The 24,070-nt window shown below is 35.5% G+C and overlaps 1 protein-coding gene across 1 annotated transcript in view; it reads right to left on the bottom strand.

The window, feature by feature from the left end:
* SCN2A (sodium voltage-gated channel alpha subunit 2) overlaps positions 1-24,070 on the bottom strand; it is a 167,136-nt gene that overhangs the window by 34,344 nt on the left and 108,722 nt on the right. The window contains exons 8-15 of the mRNA XM_058664577.1: positions 22,142-22,205; positions 20,594-20,735; positions 20,165-20,371; positions 18,641-18,928; positions 14,358-14,705; positions 10,965-11,097; positions 6,142-6,380; positions 2,329-2,502 (exon numbers count right to left, since the gene is read on the bottom strand). Of these exons, the coding sequence (XP_058520560.1) occupies positions 2,329-2,502; positions 6,142-6,380; positions 10,965-11,097; positions 14,358-14,705; positions 18,641-18,928; positions 20,165-20,371; positions 20,594-20,735; positions 22,142-22,205 (1,595 nt within the window). The remainder of the gene's footprint in view (positions 1-2,328; positions 2,503-6,141; positions 6,381-10,964; positions 11,098-14,357; positions 14,706-18,640; positions 18,929-20,164; positions 20,372-20,593; positions 20,736-22,141; positions 22,206-24,070) is intronic.

Here is a 24,070-nt window from a genome sequence, read left to right as displayed (position 1 = left end):
TTGAGGTTCCCATTTATTTATTTTTTAAACATTTTATTTATGAGGCCAGCATTGTTACATAGCCAGTAAAACCTGCAATTCCAGCATCCAAAATGAAAACGGACTACTTTCCTGGCTGCTCTATTTCCTATTCAACTCCCTGCTATAGGCCTGGGAAAAGCAGTAAGCCCAGGTGTTTGAACCCCTACCACCCACATGGGAGACTCAGATGAATCTCCTGGCTGCCGGCTTCAGCCTGTGGCCAACTGTGCAGTGAGTCAATAGATGGTTTTTCACTCTATCTCTCTGTCTCTGTAATTCTGAGTTTTAAAATGAATAAATCTGCAATAAGTAAATTAAAATTTTATTTATTTATTTAAAATACGGGGTGACTCTTGAACATAGATCACTTCTCAAATGTGTTTAATTACCTGGCTTGGGGTTGCTTAAGGCCATAAATCAGAGTTCAATCCAGTCCTCTCACATGAGAGGAAGGAATCCCATTACTTGTACCATCAACATTGCCTCCCAGGGTCTGCATTAGAGTTTCTCATATTAAATCTCAAAATATTTTCTTTTCTGTGTAGTTGAAATTCATGATGAATGCCACATGTGCAAATAATATCAACACTTAAATCATGTAAGTGTAAGAAGAAAAATAAACCAATTTCTCTAGGTTTTCCAATTACTTTACTGTAACTATATCTTTTCATTTGCTGTAATGCTAGACTATTTTTAAAAGATCTATTATGTTTGAAGAAGAAACACTTCAACTTCAGTAAAAAGTTGCACATTTTCAATATTTATGTGACTTAATTAATCCAATCATTATACTGTTTAAATGGCCTTCTGCCGCTATGTTTGATACATTGGTTGTAATATTATAAAAGCCCTCATGTGCCATTGGTATTTAAACAGCAGCAGCACTTTATTTCTGATGTTTCAGTAAATGTCAAGCTGAGAGTAGCACATTGTTTAATGGCCTCTAAGTGACCCAAAGCAGCAAATATAAGATTCAATATGTTTCATTTATTCCCAGGGAAGAATTTATGCAAAGAACCCTCAAACACTACGTAAAAACTAAATACATGCTTCCTTTTTCCCCAAACATACTTCACATAACCATGAACATTTACTAAACATTTTAAAAAATGGTTGCCAATACATCTCATATAATCATTTTTCATTTCTGATGCATTTCATGCATCCTTATAGTTTCATATTAGATATATACTACCCTTGCAGTAAGAAGATCATAATTAGGTAACAATTCATCTTTCAACTTTGAAAGTTGTAGGAGAAATTTTAAATTTCACAAAAATCTGGTGAGTTCTCAACATTAAGATAAATCACATAGGAATTTGTGTTTGGTAATCTTTTTTAAAAATTGCAAAAAGTTATAGCCAACTTAAGATACAATAAAATGTACCAAATTTCAGTGGATATATGCCAAATAAAATTTTGTACCTTAGCTTTGAAACACCACAAAATTTACAAAACACAAAGATTAATGAAATATACTTATTTTAAAAGTGACAAAATACATTACTAGTAACTCTATTCACAGAGTAGATTTGATGACTTTTCAGTTTGACTGAAGGAGCAGATGTATGTGGAGTTGTGTTTGTTTATGCTCCCCTCAATCGAACTCTTTTCCTGAGCCCCCACCAGAAAGAGCGAGCCCCTACTGGCTCCTGATGAAACCTTGGGCATAATTTCACAAAACAAACATAACGGACTGGCAGCTGTGGTATCCTTAGTTGTGATTTGTCTGTGACTTCCCGTTCCTTCCTTTCCATTATACCTATCAATTAATACGGAGAGAATTATTCACTGCTCATTTGACTAAATTTAACATGTTTATTAAAGTTACAGTGTAGGAGAGCATTTCGTCCTAGCACTTAAGCCGCTGTTTAGGATACCTGTGTTCCACATCAGAGTTCCTTGGTTTGAACCCAGGCCTTGCCCAAAATTCCAGCTTCCTACAAAAGTGCACCTTTGGTAGCAGCAGATGTTGGCTCAAGTGTCTGGGTCTCTGGAACCCATATGGGAGATGTGGATTGAACTTGTGATCCCTGGCTTTTACATCCCAAATTAAAGTTGCAGGCATTCTGACAATGAACAAGTAGAGGAATCTCACACACATTCCTTTCTCTCTCCCATCCTTTCTCTGTCTCTCTGACTCTCCAAAGAAGAAGAAGAAGAAAAAGACTATCAGGTGCAACAACAGATTTGTTTTAAAAATGAATTCAAATAAAATTGTAATTGTGTGAAATTTTGTTATAAAATATGAAGACTAAACAAATAACTCGTGAAAATACATATTACAGACATTTCCACTTAATTTACCAGACGAAATGATCGAAGAACGGACAACCCTTCCACATTGGCTAAACCCAGTTCCATTAAACTAAGGCTCACAATAAAACCATCAAAAATATTCCAGCCCTCTTGAAAGTAATAATATGGATCCATGGCAATGATCTTGAGAAACATTTCTGCAGTGAAGATCCCAGTGAAGACCTAAACAAGAAATGTATTTTATTAGATGAGTGAATAACATTGAAATGTAAATTACTACTGAGTAATTTAACATACTCCCAGAAAATCAAAATGAAATATTGCTTTTAAAGATTGGTGTGTGATCAATGAATTGGTGTTCTCAAGTTCTTTGTATTTAAGTACGTATTTAATATTTGACTATATTGAATGTCAATCAATTAACAAAGAACGCATGGATCAACGCAATAAAATTTAACAGCTGTATTCTCATATGAAACAGACATCTGACTTTTTGTGTGAGACTGCCTGGGGCTGTTTCTGATGTCCCTAGGCTTATGAAATGACCACTTATGAAATGAACAGTTAACAATTTAGACTTCAGTCATCAAGCACAGTGGATTGGTCCCCTCTAGCGGCTGTGCAGAGGGTCACTAAGGATGCTTATGGAACCTGAAATTTACATTGTTACCACTAGCCTTACCAATGATAAGATATTGTTAAGTTCTTTTCTTTTTCCAGCCAAAGGGAGGCAGCTTTTTCCATCACAACAAACTTTTCCAAACTCTCTGTGTCATCCTATCCTCAAAGTTTTTTTTTCCTACTGCACTCTGCTTCAACACTCTTGCCTCTCACAGGTAATGGAACTCAACCAATCTGGGATATTTCTTTTTATCTACTTTTTATACTATGTATAGCTCTTTCTATATCTAGATTTTTCCTTCTTGTTAAAACGAAAGAAGTGCTCCTATTTTGAGCTAATCTCTCTCCAATTGTGTTATGCATCTCCCTTGGACTTCACAAGAAATCCATCATTTCAGTTGATCTGTAGTTTCAACCTGTTCCTCCTACTGGTTGCTATATGGAAGCATTGGATGTGCAATCCTTTCTCCATCTCAAAAATGCCAATTACTGTCATCACAGAAACTCTTTTTGTTTTCCACACCCACATCCCTTTCTCTTTGCCACAATTCTTGTACCAAAACTCTGTAGGCAACTGTACTTTTCTATTTTCACTAGTTCCATTTTCTACAACTTCACAGTATTAGTCAATACAAACCGCTTTAACTAACTTCACCAACATGGCTAACCCTCAGTCGATGTAACAGAAATTTGTGATAGTTATCTTACTTTTCCGCGTTGTTTTCTATTCCTTGTTCCAAGAAATATTTTTTGTCCTTCCCTTCTGTGATTCATTCAGCTTTGTTGATTCCAAATTTCCCTAACAAATATTCCGATTTCCTTGAAATTCTGTCTAGGATCTTTGCACTCTAATTTTTTGTTAATGGTAAGTTAAGATTTTTATAACTTGTTGGCCTTTTGAGGTCTATCTTTTTTTTAAGGAAAGCTCTTGAACTCCAGAACTCCACTACTTACATGGTGATGCAGTGCCACATTCAGATGGTTATTTCATGGGTTGCTAAAGCACACCAGGTACAAAACTTACCCTCCCACTTTCTCTTTCATATTTGTAACCTCAGAAAAATGACATCTCTCTACCTAGATGGCTGACTTAGAAATCAGAGAATCTTAGGGGCATCTTAAACACTTGACATTGAGGTTCATCCATGCATGCACTATTTATTCTTTTTGTTGCTGAATAACTATAAATATCTTTCATATCTTTTCTAAGAAATCTTTGCCTGGTCAAAGGTATTTCACATTATCTTTTAATGGTTAATTTCACTGTTGGCAGAATAAAGGACTAGATTTCTCTCTTTCTCTCTTCCTGTCTTGCCCTCTGAAATCAGGACAGTTTGTTCTGAGGTGAATTGTTTCAATGTGTGTAGGTTCCAGGAATGTACAAAGTATCTTCTTTCTGATTTCTTCCAAAGATATGCTTGTATTTCAACAGCACAACTAAGATGTGTGCAAATGTATTGTGTTTTACATTTATCTGTTGTTCACTGAAATTTTGTAAGTTAACATGTTAATATTAAAATATCTAAATTTAATTTTTTTCACTTTATAACACTTTCTTTGTTCTAATCTCTTGCTGGCAGCTACATGAATCCTATTGGGTTTTTTAAAGATTTATTTTATTTTTATCACAAAGTCAGATATACAGAGAGGAGGAGAGACAGAGTGGAAGATCAGCTGGGACATGAACCTGTGTCCTTTTAGAATCCATGTTGATAGAATGATGCCAAGAATGGGAGACTATCCAGGAAGAAAGCAGGGAAACATTGAAAAACCTGGCGCAAGAAGCCAACGCTCAATGACATTGGCTGGACCTCGAATCTTGCCAGGCTGAAACCTGAAGCCAGTTCCAAATGGAGTTTAGTTATCAGAGGTGATGAAGTCCCTTTACTTTTGTTTACACTCATCTGATTCATCTCCTAAGATGAATAAAAACTTTCATGTTTCAGGTACCTCATAGTTACAGGAAAGTATAGTAAAATTATATATTTATAATGTTGAAGAAATGCCTATACAGATGAAAATTTGGGCAAGATAACATTTTTTGTGCTTTCCTTTTTAAACATTCTGATTTGTAACTACAGCATACAGTAAGTAGCCTCTGAAAGCTCTCAGAATCTCTCATCCAGAATTCTGAACTTTCTCATGGTCACAGTCTCCTCATTTACAAAATAGAGACAATCATACTATCTACCTTAGATACAGCTTTATGGAACCCTCTGGGTATATGTCATATAGACCATTTGGTCTAGTATCTGATACAAAATAAGTGATCAATAAATGCTAATTGTATAAATTTATTTAGTCATAAAATATTTAAAATAGAATTTTAAAATATGGCTTTTAATTTATACCTCTAAGTGATATATTTAGAATATATTATTTATAATTTACATACAACCTGTTACTTTATTTATCAAGTTGGGAGGTGCATGTTAATTTAGGCATTTGGTATTGATAGTGATAATTTTGTCACATAATTTAATTTATATGGTTTCTCTGTATTTCCATTTGTTTATTTTTAAAATAAATTCATTTTATTTTTTACTTGATAGAGTTATATTGACAGGTAGAGATAGACAGAGCTTCCATTTGCTGGTTCATGTTCCAAATGGTAGCAGTGATGGGAAACCAGCTCATAACCAGGGAGCTGGATCGAAATGGAGAAACCAGGATTAGAACCGGTGCCCATATGGGAGGCTGCAACTGTTGGCAGAGGATTGGTCTGATAAGCTATTACACTAGCCCCTCTCATTTTATTTATATCACAGTAACATTTATCTCGTGAATGTTAGGACTTATTTTAAATGAAAATATAAGCAAAATTTATTATTTATAAATCCTTAATGTGGTAGGAATTATTTACATTGAAATAATATTTATTCATATAGGATTTCCTACCCAGAAATCTATCTAAAGATATTTAAAAATATTTCAAAATTATCTGGACTATCATATTTTTATGTCTGATGAATGTAGGACTCTCCTAAACAATCTGTTCTAAATACTTGAGAAATATGTCATATACAAATATCTTCCATAATTCATAATCATCTTTCAGATTAATAATTTAAATTCAATTATAAGCAAAATTTTAAATAATGTTCATATTTCCTATCCATGTTTCATCACAGTTGTATATTAAAAATGATGATAAACTTTTGATGTACAGTTGAATATATTAATATTTAATTTCAATAAGTTCATATTTCATTTCATGAAATTCACTAGAGTTAGCCTTACCAGATTTCCAACAGACAATACACTGCTGAACTGCTCTGTCATTGGATAGTGCTCCATGGCCATGAAGAGAGTATTTAAGACAATGCAGATGGTGATGGCCAGGTCAACAAAAGGGTCCATCACGACCAGGTTGACAAGATGTTTCACTTTTAGCCATGGTTTGCAGCAGTCCCAAATCAAGCACATGTTAGCAAACTTATACCAACAAGGTGGACATTTCTGTCTTGATTCTTCAAGTTCTGGAAGAAAAGAAGTTGGGATCTTCAGTAAAACCATTTGCTTTCTATAAGTAGTCATTGCCTTAAAATCAATTTGCAAAAAATTGTCAAGTTATGTTTTAATCTGATTATGATGCAGGGAAAAGTATCTCTACTTTGGTCTATGTCATTGAGCAAGTGAGTACAGAATGTCTAGTCAACTTTGCAGTTATATCTGGGTAAAACTTAGTTTCTAAGAATCTATGCCAAATTATACTATCTGATAATTCTCAGGGTCACAAGAAATTAAAAAGTAGATATTAAATTTAGTGTACTTATTCATCCATGACTCAATGAAACAAGAGCATATATCAAAGTTTTTTTTTTTACAGGAAGTATGCCAGAAGCCTTAATCACTGATGCTGAATCCGTTTCTTAGATTAAATAGGGGCTATGCGGGGAAAAGAGAGGGGAAATGTTTTAATGAGATAGTTTTGTTAGTGTCATGGGTCTTAGTTATAAAGTCTTCCAATGAAGCCCCTTTAGATGTAAGCTTGTGTGTTAGACTCAATTTGGTCTTTTCCTGTATTTAACTGGAGGACACAAAAGAAGAGTGAATTGCAAATCTGAAAAGGAATGGTCCTCCCTATGAGCATAAACAAACATTTCTTCAATGTCATTGTAATTGTGCTATATTGCTTTACATTGTCAATATTTCATGTTAAAATAATGAGATTTTTTTCTAATGGATACATGTGATATTGAAGAAAAGCCTGTTTAATTAATGTCATTAATTAGAAAAATACCTAAAATTAGTCACTGCCCCAAAACTTTAAATGCCCTGAAATGTTATAATGTATATGAAGGAAACTTGATTACAGTTCCCCAACTTGACAATTTATTAACATTATATGACATTAATAATAGTGAATTGAGAAGCTGAAAGAAAACTTGCTAACTGTAATAAACAAAATCTGTTTTGATCTATAAAAAAACAAAACAAAACAAACATTTCACGAAGTAGAATGCATGTACTATACATGGTAAATCCAATAGGATTTTAGTAGTAACATGTAAAATAATAAATGCTCATGGTATGCATTGAAAATTTATGCACTGAATTTTATGTACTGAAATCTGTTACGTCAAGCCTATGATATATACTTCTGTGTTAAAATATTTTCATATATAAAGAATACAGTCATTTCAAGAACTGTAACTAAATAAATAGGATTTAAAAAGAGAAATGAATGAATCTTAAAGGTGACAGCCAAAATTTGGTTCACATGATGAATAATTTTGGTGAATTGGGAATAGGAAAAGAGTCTCCCTCTTTCCTTTGGCAACACAGTTTCCACTGAATCCTCACTGGGAAAAGAATGAAGAGTTGGTTGTTTCTGATAATAACATGGCTGTAAAGCCTGTCAGCTGCCTGCTAAACATGAGATCACCACTTTTTAGCAATGAAATGGAGAGTTTCTTCCTTTTTCATCCATGGGATAATTCCTCTTTATTGTTACTATTGTAACAACTGGATTTTTTCTCCATACCCACGATAATAATGAATTTAAAATTTGTAAGGAATATATCTGCATATGAAACTGACAATCACAAGTATAGGTTACAATTATTTGTTTTACTAGTAAATATATAACACAAGGTAATGCCATCTAGTTTAGTAATTCCCTAAAATGAATTAGTTTGCTATTTATTTTGCAATAGAATTACATTAGAAGTAGATTCTTCAGTTGTTTCTCTGGATATTGAAATTCTTGAAGCTTGGTATTTATTTCCATTTTTTAAGCAACAAAATACTTGAGTTGTAAATTAGAGAAAAATACACATGCGATTTTTTATACAGTATTTATTTTGTAGTTATTTTATGACTCCACATAACTGCACAGTTATTCTCATGCTAAAAATGAGATAGGATTATTCATAGGATAAACCAAAAAAGAACTCACAAAATCTCACTTTGTATCCTGTCAGAATAATTATTTGAATGCTAGCTATTACTTAGTAAATAAATAGAAGCAAAAAATAATTGCACAGGAAACAAATCAGAGAAGTTTAAAAGAGAAAATTCAGCAGGCAGTGCTCATCTTCAAACTGGGAAAAATCAAAGTTGAGTTCTAAAATAAAACCATACAATCATTTATTATAAAAAAGCAAATCGTGTTCTTTGAAACAAAACAAAGCTCTGAGAACTACAGCCACTCCTCCATTAGTCCACTAACTCATTCGCAGCTTAGTTTATACCTTTTGCTGGCTCAGCTTGACCCTTGGGGTGATTCTAGCTCACACTCCCAGTATCATTCTCAGGGTATGGCCAAGAGATATTTCTGTATGGTTTCTGAATCTTAAAAACTTAAAAATCAAACCATTCAATTCTGCTCTTTTCCATTACAACTTTTTGAAGTTTGAAGCTATTTGACTATCCTGGACAATGAAGACTTGGCTGTAGTTCAAAAGAAGGAAAACAAAAATTGCCAGCCGGATCCTAAGCCTGGTTCATGAAAAGAGAATCGGAACTAAAACCATCATTAGACTTAGAAGAAACAATTCCCAAATAAACACATTATTTCAAATAAGAAACCTTTCCACCGTTAACAGAAATAGCAGCAACAAAAAGGGGGAACTGAATTAATGTTCTGGTGCGGTGTATATGTACTGAATACAGTTCATAACCAACCTTTACCAATACCACATTCCAAGTGTTTGAACACAATTACATGAAGAAAAGTCTGCTGGTTATCTAAATCATAAGTTAAAGCAGCATGAAAACTTAGGCATTATCCCTCACAATAATACAAAACACTCTGCAGACAAGTAAACGAAACACTCCCAGTCTGCTGTTTCCTATGCCTTATTTATTCCTAGAACACTTCTTTTTCCATTCTAAAAGAGCAATTCCATGAGATGTGATTCCACAGAGGAATGTGTTGGCGCATTCATTTTAAACTTTGTATCTGAATTAGTGGATACGTCTGGTCTGGTGGCTATTTGATGTGTTTTAAGTAACTTCTTACATTTAATGTAACTTCTCAAATTTAATGCTATTGGAAGTGCAAAGTATGACTGTTGATTTAGACTTACCCTGTCTCCTTCTCTACTTCCTGCTTTAAGGAGCAGACATGCTGCTGACATCGGTAGCAGAACCACTGGCAGCTTCCTCTCAGTGGTTTTGCTCTGGCAAGGAGCAGAAGACCAGAGAATCTTCAAAACATTTACCTAGAGGGATAGGGAGGAGCAAGCTACTGGCAGCTGGGGTGGAGAGGGAGTGCAAGCTAATGCAGGCGAGGTTGGGGAAGAACGTATCAATTTTTAATTTTTAATGTTTCCTTGAATTCAGTGAAAAGATTTCTGATGTTCTACTAGGAGATTATGTATATCGGGTCTTATAGTGTGGACTTATTTGGGATGTACATAGTAGTCTACACTGTGAGGTTTTTTATAGCTATGACTTTTCAGTTTTGGTACTGGTGTGAATATCATGAGATCTTTGCATTCAGATTGGAAAATAACTATTTCAAGTATCTGCCCTGTCTCAAGAGTAGCTGTAATTAACATTCTTTCTCTTGGCCTCATTGGTTTTTCTCATTCTCCTTTGACATAAACACAACAAGCACATCTGTGGGAGGAGGTGCAAGGGGGAGTTGTAAAAAAGGAAATGGATGGAATACATTTGACATAAATTAGGAAGGCAAACTAGAGAGGGAAGGGAAGAAGAGGGATAGGCAGAGCGTAGAACACATTTTACATGAAGCATGTCCAAGTAGTTGAAGTTGATCATTGTTGCTTGAATTCACTTACAGTATGGAAAGGAAAAAACATGTGAATTAACAAAAATAACAATAATGGAGTAACAAATAATGATAATATTTATTGCCTTCTGTATGCAAGATATGTAAGAGCTTTATATATGATATCTTATTGATCCTTACATCATCCTCACAGCTAAGCAACATTATCAACACTTTCATGATGAGGAAACTAAAAATCAGAGTCACAAAATAAGACATCTCATGTGGCAGAGTCAGGAACTTAACAAAGATAAAATCATTTCCAAAGTCTTTATTTTGGTATTATTCAATACACACTTCTAAATACAATGTGAACTACTCAGATAAAATCTGCAACTAAACAAAAAGTTGAAATACTGTACTATTCTAATCAGAGACAAATTATAGGATGGAAAAATTTTAACACTGTACTTCATCAAGCTCAGCATCAAATCCTAATTTACAAATTTCATTGATATTGTTGGTTAAATAAAGGAATTGTATAGCATATTTATCAAGCAGTTAACATAATTCGAATAGGTTAGCACAGTCTTCATGACCTATACTTATCATGACAATATTTTTTTGACATGCACACAGGTTTCAAGAGTTTAGAACTTCAACTATGAAAGCAATATTCCAAATATACCTTGAACTTGCAGGAGCTTTCTGGAAGCTAAATGTAAAACCCACACGAAACAGTTAACTGAGTCCATGCTATTATACAGTAGATATCTAATTATAGTATATGTGCTGTTAGGAAGCTTCCTCTTGGAACTTATGGGACATTTGTTTTCATCATGAACAGAGCTCAAATAGTTATGATATAAGGCTTTTGACATACCTTCCATGGTGTTGGTTAAAATACTCGCTATACTCATTGCTCTTTGCCTTGAATTGGGATCTTCCAACAAATCCATGGAAACATGATAAGAACTGGATCGTCGCTTTCTTATTTCTGTTTCAGTAGTTGTGCCCTAAAAATAGAATTTCAGGTTAAATAATCATTATTCTTGAGGACAGAAAAACCCAAAGCAATTCCCATAGTGGGTGTTATTTGACTGAATGCTTTCCTGTTTTCTCACACATAAACAGATTATTATATATGGCAGGAATTATCATTCCTGGGCAGGATTTTTTTAACAGTTTATCAGAGTCTCAGCTTTTGAAGATGGCTGGGTTTACCAGAAAACTTCCTGTTCATGTGTCCTGGTGTTAGGATGGAGAGATCTTGTCTACTAATGCTGATCTTTCAGCATTTCAGCACACCTACCTACAATGTTAGACCAAAGCATTGTCCCTTGATTGATCTCTGTTTCAGTTATTAAATCATTACAGACCTCTTCTTCTGGTCCAATATATAAAAAGCAACTAAATTTTTCTTTAGTAATGTTTTCCCTGAAAAGTGAATTTCAGTGATAAAGTGCTTGTTGATTAAAGACAGATGATATTTCTCAACATCCCTCATAATGGAACCAAGTTTAAGAACCCATCTGTAACTTAGACTTACATTTGTAAAATAACTCCATCCTCAAATGACAGATTCTTGACTTTGAAACTCAATGTAAGAAGAGAACACCAAATTGGGGAACAGTTGGCTTGAGAGAAATTGAATTTTGGCAATGATATAATTATTTATTTCCTTCCCACAAAAAGATAGATTTACTAGGATTTTAATAAGAGCAGAAATGTATCCAAGAGAGCTAATGATGGCAGATCTCTTGAATAAATTCTTGCATTCAGTATTATAAGCAAGAAGAATAAACTCAAATATTTTAAATTCAGGTCTTGGTGTTTATGACCAATAAGAAATCATTCTCAGTTCTCTGTGGACTTTCTCTATTTCTAATAAACAAAATGAACGCTATTCTTCTATTTGGACCTTCTTGTGCTGTGAGTCATTAACATGAACTTAGTCTTTACTAACTACATAACTCTATCACATATATATTCAAAACCAAAATTTTTCCACTAAGTTGATTCATTGTTACCAATGGTGATAAATATCCCTACAGGTCACTTTAACTGTAATTATAAAGGAGAAGAGAGGTAAAATTGAGAAAAGAAAGCTTGAAAGCTTTCTGAAAATAACACTCCTTATATCAAAAAGGTGTCTTTCAGAACTCGAAGTATTTTGTCTTGTCAGTGAGAGAGACAATTTTGTTCCATTCTGTTTTTGATAGGGTCAGGTTGCAGTCCACACTGTCTCTCCTGTTCTATACAGAACTGTGAGGACAATTCTGGAGCAGTTCAAATTCTAATGAGAGTTTTCAAATCCATTTGTGGTATTACTAAGGAAATTCTTAAGTTATACCGCCCCAGTTGAGCTTATGTGTAGAGTATAGTAAATGGCATGTTTTGGAGTGTGTCATGTGTCTGTAGCTATTTAGTTTTCATTCTCATTTTCTGTTTGCAGTCCTCCAAAGCAGCCTCATTTCGTCCGTAGCTGCAGCTCATTCTGAACAATAGTGCAGTGTCCTGCCTCAAAGCCTCTGATCACAAGAGGGATGAATGGACTTGATGGCTTTAGGTAAAGGGATCACACCAAGTTTGGCATCAAATCAGCCCCAGCTTTTTCTTTAGAGATATGTCCCATTGTCTCTTTTAGGACAAAAGACTTATGATGATTACTAGTAGTGTCTGATTGACTGACATTCTCTTTGTGTTGATGCAAAGAAGTGACGGATTTTTTTTGTTTGCTTAATAATATATGTAAGAATTAATCTGGATTTTTTTTATTATGACTAAGAGCCATGTGGGCGTATTGTGAAGGACAGAGATCCCCAGATATTGCCCTCAATCTGAGTAGGCTTGAGTGGCCTAGGGATCTCCATTTTCTAGGAGCATTCCAGGAGATTCTTGTGTATATAAACAAGCACTGGTTACAATGAAACTGTGTGTTTCCTTACTCTTCTCTTATTTTCCATTTAAAAAAAAGTTTAAAAAAACAATGGGAGACTATATTTCAATAAGTAAATAAGTACTGAATGTAGATTCAACGTCCTGCAGACCTCATGTCCAGGAGATCTTAGCTGCACCAGCAACTGGCCTCAGTTTCCTCCTATGTAAAATCTGATAGAATCGGTAACTACCATTAACGGTTGTTGTCTGGGTTAAATTGATTGACATGGGTAAAGTGTTATGGGTAGTGTTTGTTACCTAGTAAGCTATGATAACCATTACAAAAAATTGGTATTTCCTCTTCACTTTTCCTGATTTTTTCCACTATGACTTTTTACTTTTCTCATGGCTTGATCTGATTCCAAGGAACTTGGACACTTCTCTATGAGGAAGAGGAGGGACAAGGTCATACACTGGAAAAAATGAAGGTCAGGGCTATTTTTTTAATTCAAAATAAGCAGCTTCTCTGGGGGCTGAAAGCTAATTTTGTATCACTTCAATATGGCTTAAAAGTTTGTCCAACTAAACCAAAGAAGCTATGTTAAACAATTCACATGAAGGTAATTTAAATCTCATCCATAGAAGTGTAAAAAATGGTCAAATAACACTGTTGGAATATTTTTATAACATCAAAGGAAATTTTATTTAACACCAATATTAAAGACATCTGGTTTTATGATGGAAATGTCAGTAACATGTTCCCCTAATGGTCTAGTATTTATCTGAAATTCTTTTTAATCTGTATGGTTTTGGACTTTATTAGTTTATAGAAGAATCTATGATAGCAATGTAAAATTGAAATCTACTTAAAAATAACAACACTTGACTCTGCACTAGATTCATTTTGAGTGACCTCTTTATTACACAAATTTGCAATGGACATAGGGCTACGAGTGGGATTATTTGAGTGGATGCCAAATATGTTATAGCACTCTGACCTGCAAAGAGAAAGAACGTTGCATTATAGGCTTCAGATGTATATTAGTAATATTACTTCAAGTAGAAGGATCAAAATTTTTAAAGAAATATCGACATCACATTTCTTCAGAGGAATATTTATATAATTTATGATCCTTGATTTTTGTATTCATTGCAATTAATTAAACTTTTAATACATTATTATTTTGTTTCTTGATAAATTTCAAGTGGTAGTAATAATAACAATTTTTAAAAACACTCTTTGGATTATATTGAGACCCAGACTACATTTGAAATGAATTTATCCAAGCTCTAGACCTTTAAGCAAAAGGCTCAGCAATATACTTAGCTGTAGAAACTTCTGCCTGAGTCAGTCTATAGCTCACTTCCATTCAGCCGCAGTTTTACTCAGCCTTACCTCTGGCAGGAGCTGTCCTGTGGGAGATGTGAGGGCAGAAGGTCCCCCAACCAGAGATACCACTCCATTACAATCCACAGCACTATGCATCTTCCCATTCATGGGCAGAATGGGGAGCACCCTGGAGGTGCGGCTAGCCTGGCTCACATTGCTGTGACGTCGTTCTCCATGCCTGTGTGGCACAAACAGAGAGTCTCTTCGGCTGTCATTGTCCTCAAAAGTACTGTGCTCATCATCAGCAAAGTCATTTTCAGAGCCAATATCCTTTGTTCTCCCTCTGAAGCTGAAAAGGCTTGCCCTACTGTTGCGTCTTGGAGAGAAAAGGGAGCCGCGGATGCTCAATAATGACTATGAAGAAATAAAAAGAAAAAGATGGAAAAAGTCAGGGTTTGTATCCTGAAAAGTATAACGTGACTCGTTGCTTCATAGTTGGACACTTATCTAACTCATTGGAAAAGTATGATAGAGGGTTCCTGTGGTGACTGCTGGTTGCATACTGGCACTCTACCAGATTCGTCTCCTTTTCTTTTTTTTTTTTTTTTCTTTCTATTGGTCCTTTTCTTCATCATGCAAGAGCTGTCTCATTTTCTCCACTTAACTCATGCTGTAACACAGTCAGAAGTTCCTTCTAACAATGCTCTGTCCTATTTCTAGCTCTCAGAATTAAAATTTTTGCTAAACCCTCTTTTGGATGTTAGTTTCACATAGTGATGCAAAGCAAAACAACCAAACACACATATAACTTTAGATCTTTCTGGGCCTGGAGTGAATCCTAAAGTCCCGTGATGGCCACATCCTGATGTAAATCTCACCAAGGTAGAATGTCAGTTTAATTATACTACAGGAAGATGCCTCTCCCACTTCCTTTCCATATTATAGTAGTCTTCAAGAATATATTAAACAAATCAAGATGATGGAAGTACATAATCTGTTTCCTGCTTTTTACTTCTCTGTCTCAAGTATTCTGAAGAATAACATATTAACAAACGCCTGGCTTTCTCTAAAAATTTTGTGCAAATCACCTAATATTTTCTAAATTTTGATCTTATCTGTCCCATTATTTATTTATGAGAGAACTATAGACAGGGAGATGGGGAACAGTGCCATTTGCTGTTTCACTCCTCCAAATGCCTGCAATGTCATTTGAGACAGACTGGTGCAAGGCTGGAAGTGGGAACTCAATCCAGGCCTTTCATGTGGGTGGCAGGAAACTAATAACTTGACCAATCACTGCCTTCCCCCCTTGTTTGCGCTACCAGAAATCTGGAGCCATGATCCAGGCCTGGGAGTCGATCTCCAGTGCAATGATATAGAACATAAATCTGTTCTCTGTTGCTTTAAGTGCTAGGCTAAACTGTTGATCTGCTACTCAACCTTTGTGATTCATTATATTGAAAATTAATGTCTGCTTATCCAATGTACATTTTCTTCTGTTGACTGGCCTCTGAGTGTCCTTAAGCAACTGTCCTCCTCTCAATTCATGCATCTAGCAGTGGGAGAACATCCTACTTTCCAGAATATTTCAAACACTCAGCCATACAGACTGGCTTAAAATTGGGCATAAGATGCAGCTTTTTCACTAAGAGCCATTCCTTTTTAAAATAATTGTCCAGAACTATGCTTTTCAATTGTATAGAAACTACTAGAGCTGCTCCAAGCATCTTGCCACAATTAGAGAAGCCTGGACTGAGGTACTGGGAAAACTTGGCTATAGTGAGCCTTAGTGGGATCCAGTCATACTTTAAGTCTCTTAAGATATTATTTACATGAACAAATTATAATTTAGAAGAAAAAATTCTACTCTGCATTTTTTTTCACTTGAAGGCATAAATAGTTTTCAATCACTCTTCCCAATATATCATGAGAGATATGGGGCCTCCATCAATATGCCCAGATTAAATACTTCTTACTGGTTTGCCTTTTCCAGTGTTACTTCCAGTACTTGCAGGTTGGGGATAGTGCAATTTTCTCTTTCTTCCCTCCTCTGTCTCACCTATCTCTTCCTCTTCCATCTCTCCATCTTTCCTTTTGTCTTCTCTTCAACTGCCTAGTCACTTGTCTCACTATTTTTTTTTTCAGGTACAAAGCAAGCATGCTTCAATATTGGTATGCAGAAGCTCCATAAGAAATAATCAATGATTTGCTCTAAACATGGCATGTCTTACAAGTTTGTGATCACTCACTGCCTAGCTAGCTAGGAAATAGAGGTAGGAAGACACTATAGGAACAGTGCTATCTCTCTGGACAAAATTTACAGAAAGAAGCGCAGCAGAGCATGACTTTCCAGGTTTCCTCATTCGTCCAGAACTACTTCAATCCAATTTGAAATGAAGAAAATTTCAAGGAATCATTGGTATCTACTGATATTATGCTTCAAATCAATGCAAAAATTTAGGCACATTAGGGTAAAAACATAGACAAACGTAGGCCAAAATAGAGGAAAAAAATAAACAATATTTTCTCCCTGACTTTTTCCTTTTTTCTTCTCCTAGGAAAAGAAATGCTGTCTTTGATTTGATTTTTAGGATACTCACATTGATTATTTAATGTCTGGACTAATCAAACTCTAAAAGTTGTGACAATAAAATAAAATTTAATGAGTAAAAGTTGATATTTAGTGAAGGACAAATTGTGTTTTATGATTGGAATTGAATGCCAATAAATCTCATTTTCATAATTTTATTTGTTTTCAGAAGGAATGAGACTTATGTGTTTACTACATGTAAAGGTGCATGGATTTGGCCAAACAAAAGGCATGAAGACAAAGCATAATCCATATGTCAAATACATATCTTTTAAATGAAATTGCATTATATATTTTCCCACTAATTTATTTTAAAGATTTATTTATGTTTATTTAACAATAGATCTACAGAGAGAAAGAGAGACAAAGATTTTCCATCCACTGGTTCACTCCCCAAGTGGCCACAAAAGCCAGAGCTGAGCCAATCTGAAACCAGGAGCCAGGAGCTTCTTCCAGGTCTACCAAGTCTTTGGGCCATCCTTGGTGCTTTGCCAGGCAACAAGCAGAGAGCTAGATCAAAGTGGAGCAGCTGGGACAGGAATCAGTGCCCATATGTAATCCTGGTACATGCAAGGCGAGGACTTTCAGCCACTAGGTCACTGTGCAGGATCCTCAATTAATTTTTAGAGATATTCTTTACTGATAGACTGAAAGCATGGAAAACTCAATTTTTTGATATAAAATCTTATTTGAATCTCAACCCTTAATAATAATTATATGGTATTATTTAACTCATTGAAGCAAAGACACAGTGGATATATACCATACAGTATCACGACTAACAATGATTATTATAACGTGGAAGGAATCATCAAGTATATAACAGGCACTTAATAAGAAATATTCCCCTTTATAGCTAAAATCTGAGAATATAATTAAATTAGTACCTATTCTGGTTTGTAATGAGGGACTTAAATTTGTATAAATAGCAATACAATGTGCAAGTATTGATGGTAGCATTGCTAAAGATGTCATTGTTACAGTTGCTATTTTACTTAATGAACTTATATTCACTTCTTAAATTGTCTTAGGAACTATTGTGAGTTCCTAGCTATTCTCTTAGAAGTTTCAGTGACAATTAAAAATCTTAAATTTCAAAGTTTCCAAGGCTGTATGAATTACACAAGTTGAGGCAGCTGGTGACCAACCTCTGCAGTACATAAATCAGGATATGCTTTGGCTGCAAGCCCTATGTATAATCTGAGACACAAATAATCAAGGATGGTTAAACACCATCTTTCATTTAATGTCATGAGTCTTTTGCAGTGCCTGTCTCCTCAAGAATTTGGTGACAGTTGGAAAAATTTTCCTTCTGTTCCCTTTGAAACAAATGGACAGGTTTGCTTTGCATATAAAGATTGTGTGAAGTGGGAACAGCCATGCACATGTCCTGGGGGCGTCCCTAATCCACCTCTGTGCTCAGACCATCCAGAAAATCCACAATACACTGGGCCCAGGTACAGTAGCTAATAAGAAATGGGAACCATCTACTGGTAATTCTCCTGTGGAATATTGCCTGAGGATGCTCAAGTCATTAACAAAACTCCAAAACTGCATCCCTTCCCCAGCCAGCAAGATCTAAAAATTCCTTTCTGGAATTCCAACAAATGGTAAAACTTGCAAATTGTCAGAAGTGACACCTGAATCCTGGAACGCCATTATCATTCAGTGAGCAGTGTGCCATGCAGAGGACAGTGTCTCTCCATCAAAGTTGGCCATGCTATCAATAGCTACTCGGCTTAGACATTAGTGTTGTTACCTGGTGTGGAGAAGAAAACCTCTTTTCATATGTCAGCCTACTTCCTTCTAAGGAAAAGCGGAAACCTTTTCTTCTTATGCTGTCTTCAGATTCAGATTTTCTGACTACCTCCGTCTTCTCTTCTTCTCCGGACTGTTCTTTCTGCTTCTTTTTCTTTCTTCTGTTTTTCAACTCTTTCTCACTCTTGGAGCTCAACTTCGATGCCACCGAAGAACTCTCGGAGAAAACGCCAACCCCGCCCGCGCCACTGAAATCCCTGGATTCAGCGGAGGCCGCTGCAGCTGCTGCCTGGAGGGCACAGAGTAAGTGGTTATCGCGTATATCTTTCTAGAAATCTGTCATGTTGCTAATTTAGTTGTAATAAACTACTTAAGTGGGAGAACAATAGATAGAGAAGAGAGAGAAAGTTCCTGGCCCTTGCCAAATGCCTGCAACAACCTGAATCTAATCTCTGCCTCCCAGGACACGCAGAAGATGTTGTCTGTGACTGGTGAAAACTCATAAGCCGCTAAAATCACATTGTGTTTTCTAATGATGAATGATCTGTCTGTGGCTTTAACTATTATTTTAAGAAAGAAGAATTTTAAGAATTAGAGGCTTTCCATTTTTAGCTTATCGGCAGGTACACTCCAGCACTTCTCTTTGGCAGTGAATATTAGTGCCAGCCTGCATTATTTGATTTAATTCAGTATAGTGCCGTGTTTTACAGAACTTTTCTCTCCTTGAGACTATTGCTAAGAAATGTAGGTCAAGAGCATATTGTGTATTGTACATTGGGAAATTATAGATCATAACGCATGAATTTATGTACATTATGGCAATTAAAAAAACTATAGTGTCCAAGTTTATTGTTACGGCCTTAGGACACTGTGTTGTTTTGGAAATTATTATGCATTTGAGTACATACAGTAACAAAAGGAAATAACCCTCCATATTCAAAAGAAGCTTGAAATAGTCCACTGGATTACTTAAAGCAATTAAATCAAGCAAACAAATTATGAAATCATCACCATGTTTCAAAGACTCTTCAAGTCCAAATTAACAGATTTGTAGCATGCAAGGTAGATATGTGAGTGTTTGTATTGGTTGACCCCTTGAGCAATCCACACATTTGCATTTGTGCACATCATCTAGAGGAGAACACCTGCTGACAAGGTCCTTGGCTTTCCAGACTTAGCAAGTTATCTGTTCAGCTGTGATTTTCTGACCCTTTCATCCTTGGCAGCACTGCTGTAATGAAAAGCAACTGCGACCACATCTTTGTTCCTCAGAATTTAGGATATGTTGATGAAAGTCATGTAGGATGCCTAGTTTGAGAGCATGAGTGCGAGAGGGTGTTGATACAGCAAGGCAAAGAAGTCAAACAGAATCTCCATGTTTTGATGTCAATAGTGTTGCTGATAGTCATCACATAAATAGGCCTCAACACTAACACATAGACAAATTTCTAACGTGACTGCAGTCACTGATCTCGGCAATTAGGTTAGAGCACTGAGAAAGTGAGAGTGAAGAGGTTACCCATACCTGAGCTTCTTCTTGCTGCTTTTTCAACTGCTCAAGCATCTGCTGAAACTCAGCTTCTTTCTGTTCAGCCTCTTCCAGGGTGGCCTGATTCTGTTCCTCATAGGCCATGGCCACCACAGCCAGGATCAGATTTATTAGGTAGAATGAGCCCAAGAAAATAACCAGCACAAAAAATATCATGTATGTTTTTCCTGCAGCACGTAAGGTCTGTAAAAATGGAGTTGACATTTTAACAATTATACTGGATGTTATAAGCTCAAACTCAAATAATAAAATATTCTATAGCAGTTCTGCTGATGTTAATACTTCTTGCTTGCTAGAAGGATTTAAAAAATATTTTCTCTTATTAATAAGGATTTAAATAATATTCTATAGTCATTATCTTGTTCTTAGTACTTAATTCACCCAGAATTATTTTGTCTTTCTCACCAGTTGATAAAGGTTTTCCCAAAAGTCTTGAGTCATGAGGCGAAATAAGGACAAGAAGGCCCAACTAAAGGTGTCAAAGCTCGTGTAGCCATAGTTGGGATTCCTACCAGCCTTCACACAAATGTAACCTTCTGGGCACTGGCTGTAGTTAGGTTAGAGAGAAAAGAGAAAATCAGTAACAGCATGTCAGCTGGGTAGCTTCTCTGTTCTTGATATCCATCTTAACAGCCTTCCATTTTACAAACTTAATGGAAACTTATTTCTCTCACTCTAACTAACAATTGACCTAGCATTATGGAGACTAACCCACATAATAACAATATCTATTAAGTTTTTTTAAAACTCTTCTATGCTTTTAATTCCCATATTATGTCTATCATGTTTTCATGTAAGAGCAGTCATTTCTTCTCTAATACCTTCTGGAAATTGTGAACATAATCCCATAAGTAAATCCACAGGAACAAAGTTTGTTTTCACTGAGTATTTCTTGAAGCAGAAGTTTGTGTGAGTGTAGGGTAGGAGAGATGAACAAAGATTGGATGGAGCATAATAAGAAGAGAAAATGGCTTTGTTTAGTGAGAATTTTATTGTATGACCTTAAAAATCAACCAGACCAGATCTAAGTGGAGCACTTTGCACTGTTGGGCAAGATGCTCATGAACAAGTTTCGTAATCTTGCTAATCTTCATATATATCATATGAGAGGGCTAATACTAGAGATATCTCTCAAATTCTGAAGCAGTGAATAGGGTCATATATATGAAGTATTTAATGCTATGATGGTAAGAAGTTAAAATTGGTTTGTTTTACTTCTCACTGGCATATGGAGATAAAGGTAACTTTAGATTTTTGTGTCTACTTCAAAAATCTTTCCAAATAGCTAACAGATCATTTCTTTGAATTTCCCTAGGATTTAGCTCCATGTACCATGCTTCTTAATGATAAATGTTTGAACGATGTCAATCATAATAATTAAAAGCTCCTACTGAGTGCTGTAATTGTTCTACATTCATTGATCCACTGAATCCCAACAGCAATCCAATATAATTGCCATTTGTCACTAGAAGAAACTAAAGAAGTACATGATGTAATCATATGTGAATCTGTGTGGACTCTGAATTACTCTCTCAATGACTTTACTAAAATACACCTGATATGTAGTTACCATCATTCTGAGATCGACATCGTATTCAGCAAGCTATTTTCAGCCATGGGGATCACATTAACAAATGCTAAATATAACACAAAAATATGTGCATATCAATTCTATCAACTTAAGCTTCTTCTGTATAGGTACCAATTTTCTCTATTTTCCACTGAACTAATTTGAAAGATTAGACGTGACCTAGTATGGAAAAATAATTGCTGCATAAGAGTGTGTGAAGGAGGTGAGAATCCACAATTATCTGGCTATTCTGAGTCAACGTGACCAGGAATTTATGGAGGACTTTGAATGAGAAGTGAGCGGGGGAGAATGGGGTAGGGGTGGCAGATTATTGAGGCTGATGGAGCAACATATACTGAAACTTATTAGGAAGCACAACTTACCCTGCATCTGAGCTGTTGCCACAAAGCAGAGCATCATTTTGCCCTTCCAAAAAATAAAAGTGACCTATTTGAAGATCAAAGTTAGAATCATTAAAACAAATCTTGAAGGCATTTTACAGATAATTCCATGCTTTTGGAAAATATGTAAAGATAAAAGATTAAAGACAGAGTATTATAGATGAGGCCCAGATTGTGGCATAACTGGTGAAACTGTTACCTGCAAACCGTGTATTCTACATGAGTGTCAATTCTAGACCCAGCTGCTCCACTGCTAATTCAGCTCCAGGCTAATGCCACCAGGAGTGCAGAGGAGGGTGACCCAAGAGCTTGGCCACCTGCACACACAAGGGAGATCCAAAGGAAGCTCCAGGTTGAAACTTCTGATTTCAACCTGACCCAGCCTGGCTATTACATTTATGTTTAGAGTTAACTATCAGAAGAAAGATATCTCTCTCTCACTTTCTCTCTCCCTTAATTTCCCTCTCTCTCTCTCACTTTCTCTGTAACTCTGTCTTTCAAATAAATGAATTATTGTTTTTAAATAATATAAAGGTGCCTATTTTTATTATATCCATCACAGGGCATCTTCTAAACATAAAACTAGAAAGAACCAAGTCATCCCATTTGGTAATTTAAACCAATATTTAAGAATGATAATGTATTTATTTGAGATGCAGATGGGGGAGGTGGTGGGGAAGTGAAATTGAGAGAGCAACCATGTAAGAGTAAGGTCCCATCTGGTAGTTCATTTTTCAAAAGTATGTAATGGCCCAAACCAGAGCTGAAACAGTCCAAATATCCCAAAGAAGTGGCAAAGACCCAAGGTCTTGAGAATCACCAGATGCCTCCCCAGCTGTGCACAGCAGGAAGCTATAATCGGGAGTGGAGATAGGATGCAAACCAGGAACTCTGATATGAGATGCTTGTGTCACAACCCATGTCATAAACGCTAGGCCAAACCTCTTCCCCATAATTGGACTTAGGTATACAAAATTTGTTATCATTTATGCATTAAAACAATTAATAAGATGGAAAATAAAAGCTTAAAGATATTTTTGTCACAAAAGACACTACATTGTTAATATATCTGATAAATTAAAGAATCCCTACACATTCTAAGGGGTAAAATGTCAACAGATTCTTTTTTTACATTTAAAAATATCTTACTTCTTTTTATTATTATCATTTTATAAATTTTATTATTATCATTTTATAAATTTCCCTTATCCCCGCCCCAGTTTCCTACCCCCTCACTGAATTCCCCTGTATCATTACTATAGTATAGTTCTTCATACACGGTCATATGTACATCATTGTGGGCATGGACAGTGCCAGAGAGTCCAGCATCCTATTGTCAAGATATATTAAACAGTTTCATTGGAAGACCATCTTTGTCTGGAAGTAGAGATGCATACTGCATTGTATCCTCACATCTGGATATGAGAGTCTTCATTACACAGTTACTGTACATCCCCTTAAATGAAAAGCCACAATACAAAATCAACAACAGGAAGAAAATAGCAATTTACAATGCCATGAATTTAATAGCATGCTACTAGATATGATATTCTCCATTACACAGTTACAATATATCCCCTTAAATGAAAAACCACAAAACAAAATCAACAACAGGAAGGAACAAAAGAAATTAACACAATGAACTTAAATAACATGCTACTGAATGACTGATGTGTCACTAAAGAAATGAAAAAGAAAATCAAGACTGTTCTTGAAGAAAATGATGCTTCTGTATGATCTATCTGTCAGTGAATAATTCAATGAGAAAGAAAGTATTTGAAGAGCTGAAAGTCTTTACTCCCAGTTTCTCTTTCTGCACCTTCTGGGACTCTCATAACTCTTATATGTGACCTTTTAATTGTGTCCTTCAATTCTTGAATTTTTTTTTTTGGCCTGATCCAGCCCTGCTTC

This window comes from Ochotona princeps, chromosome 5 (genome assembly GCF_030435755.1).
Source record: "Ochotona princeps isolate mOchPri1 chromosome 5, mOchPri1.hap1, whole genome shotgun sequence".
Lineage (NCBI taxonomy): Eukaryota > Metazoa > Chordata > Mammalia > Lagomorpha > Ochotonidae > Ochotona > Ochotona princeps.
This window is presented reverse-complemented; position numbering and strand designations above follow the sequence as displayed.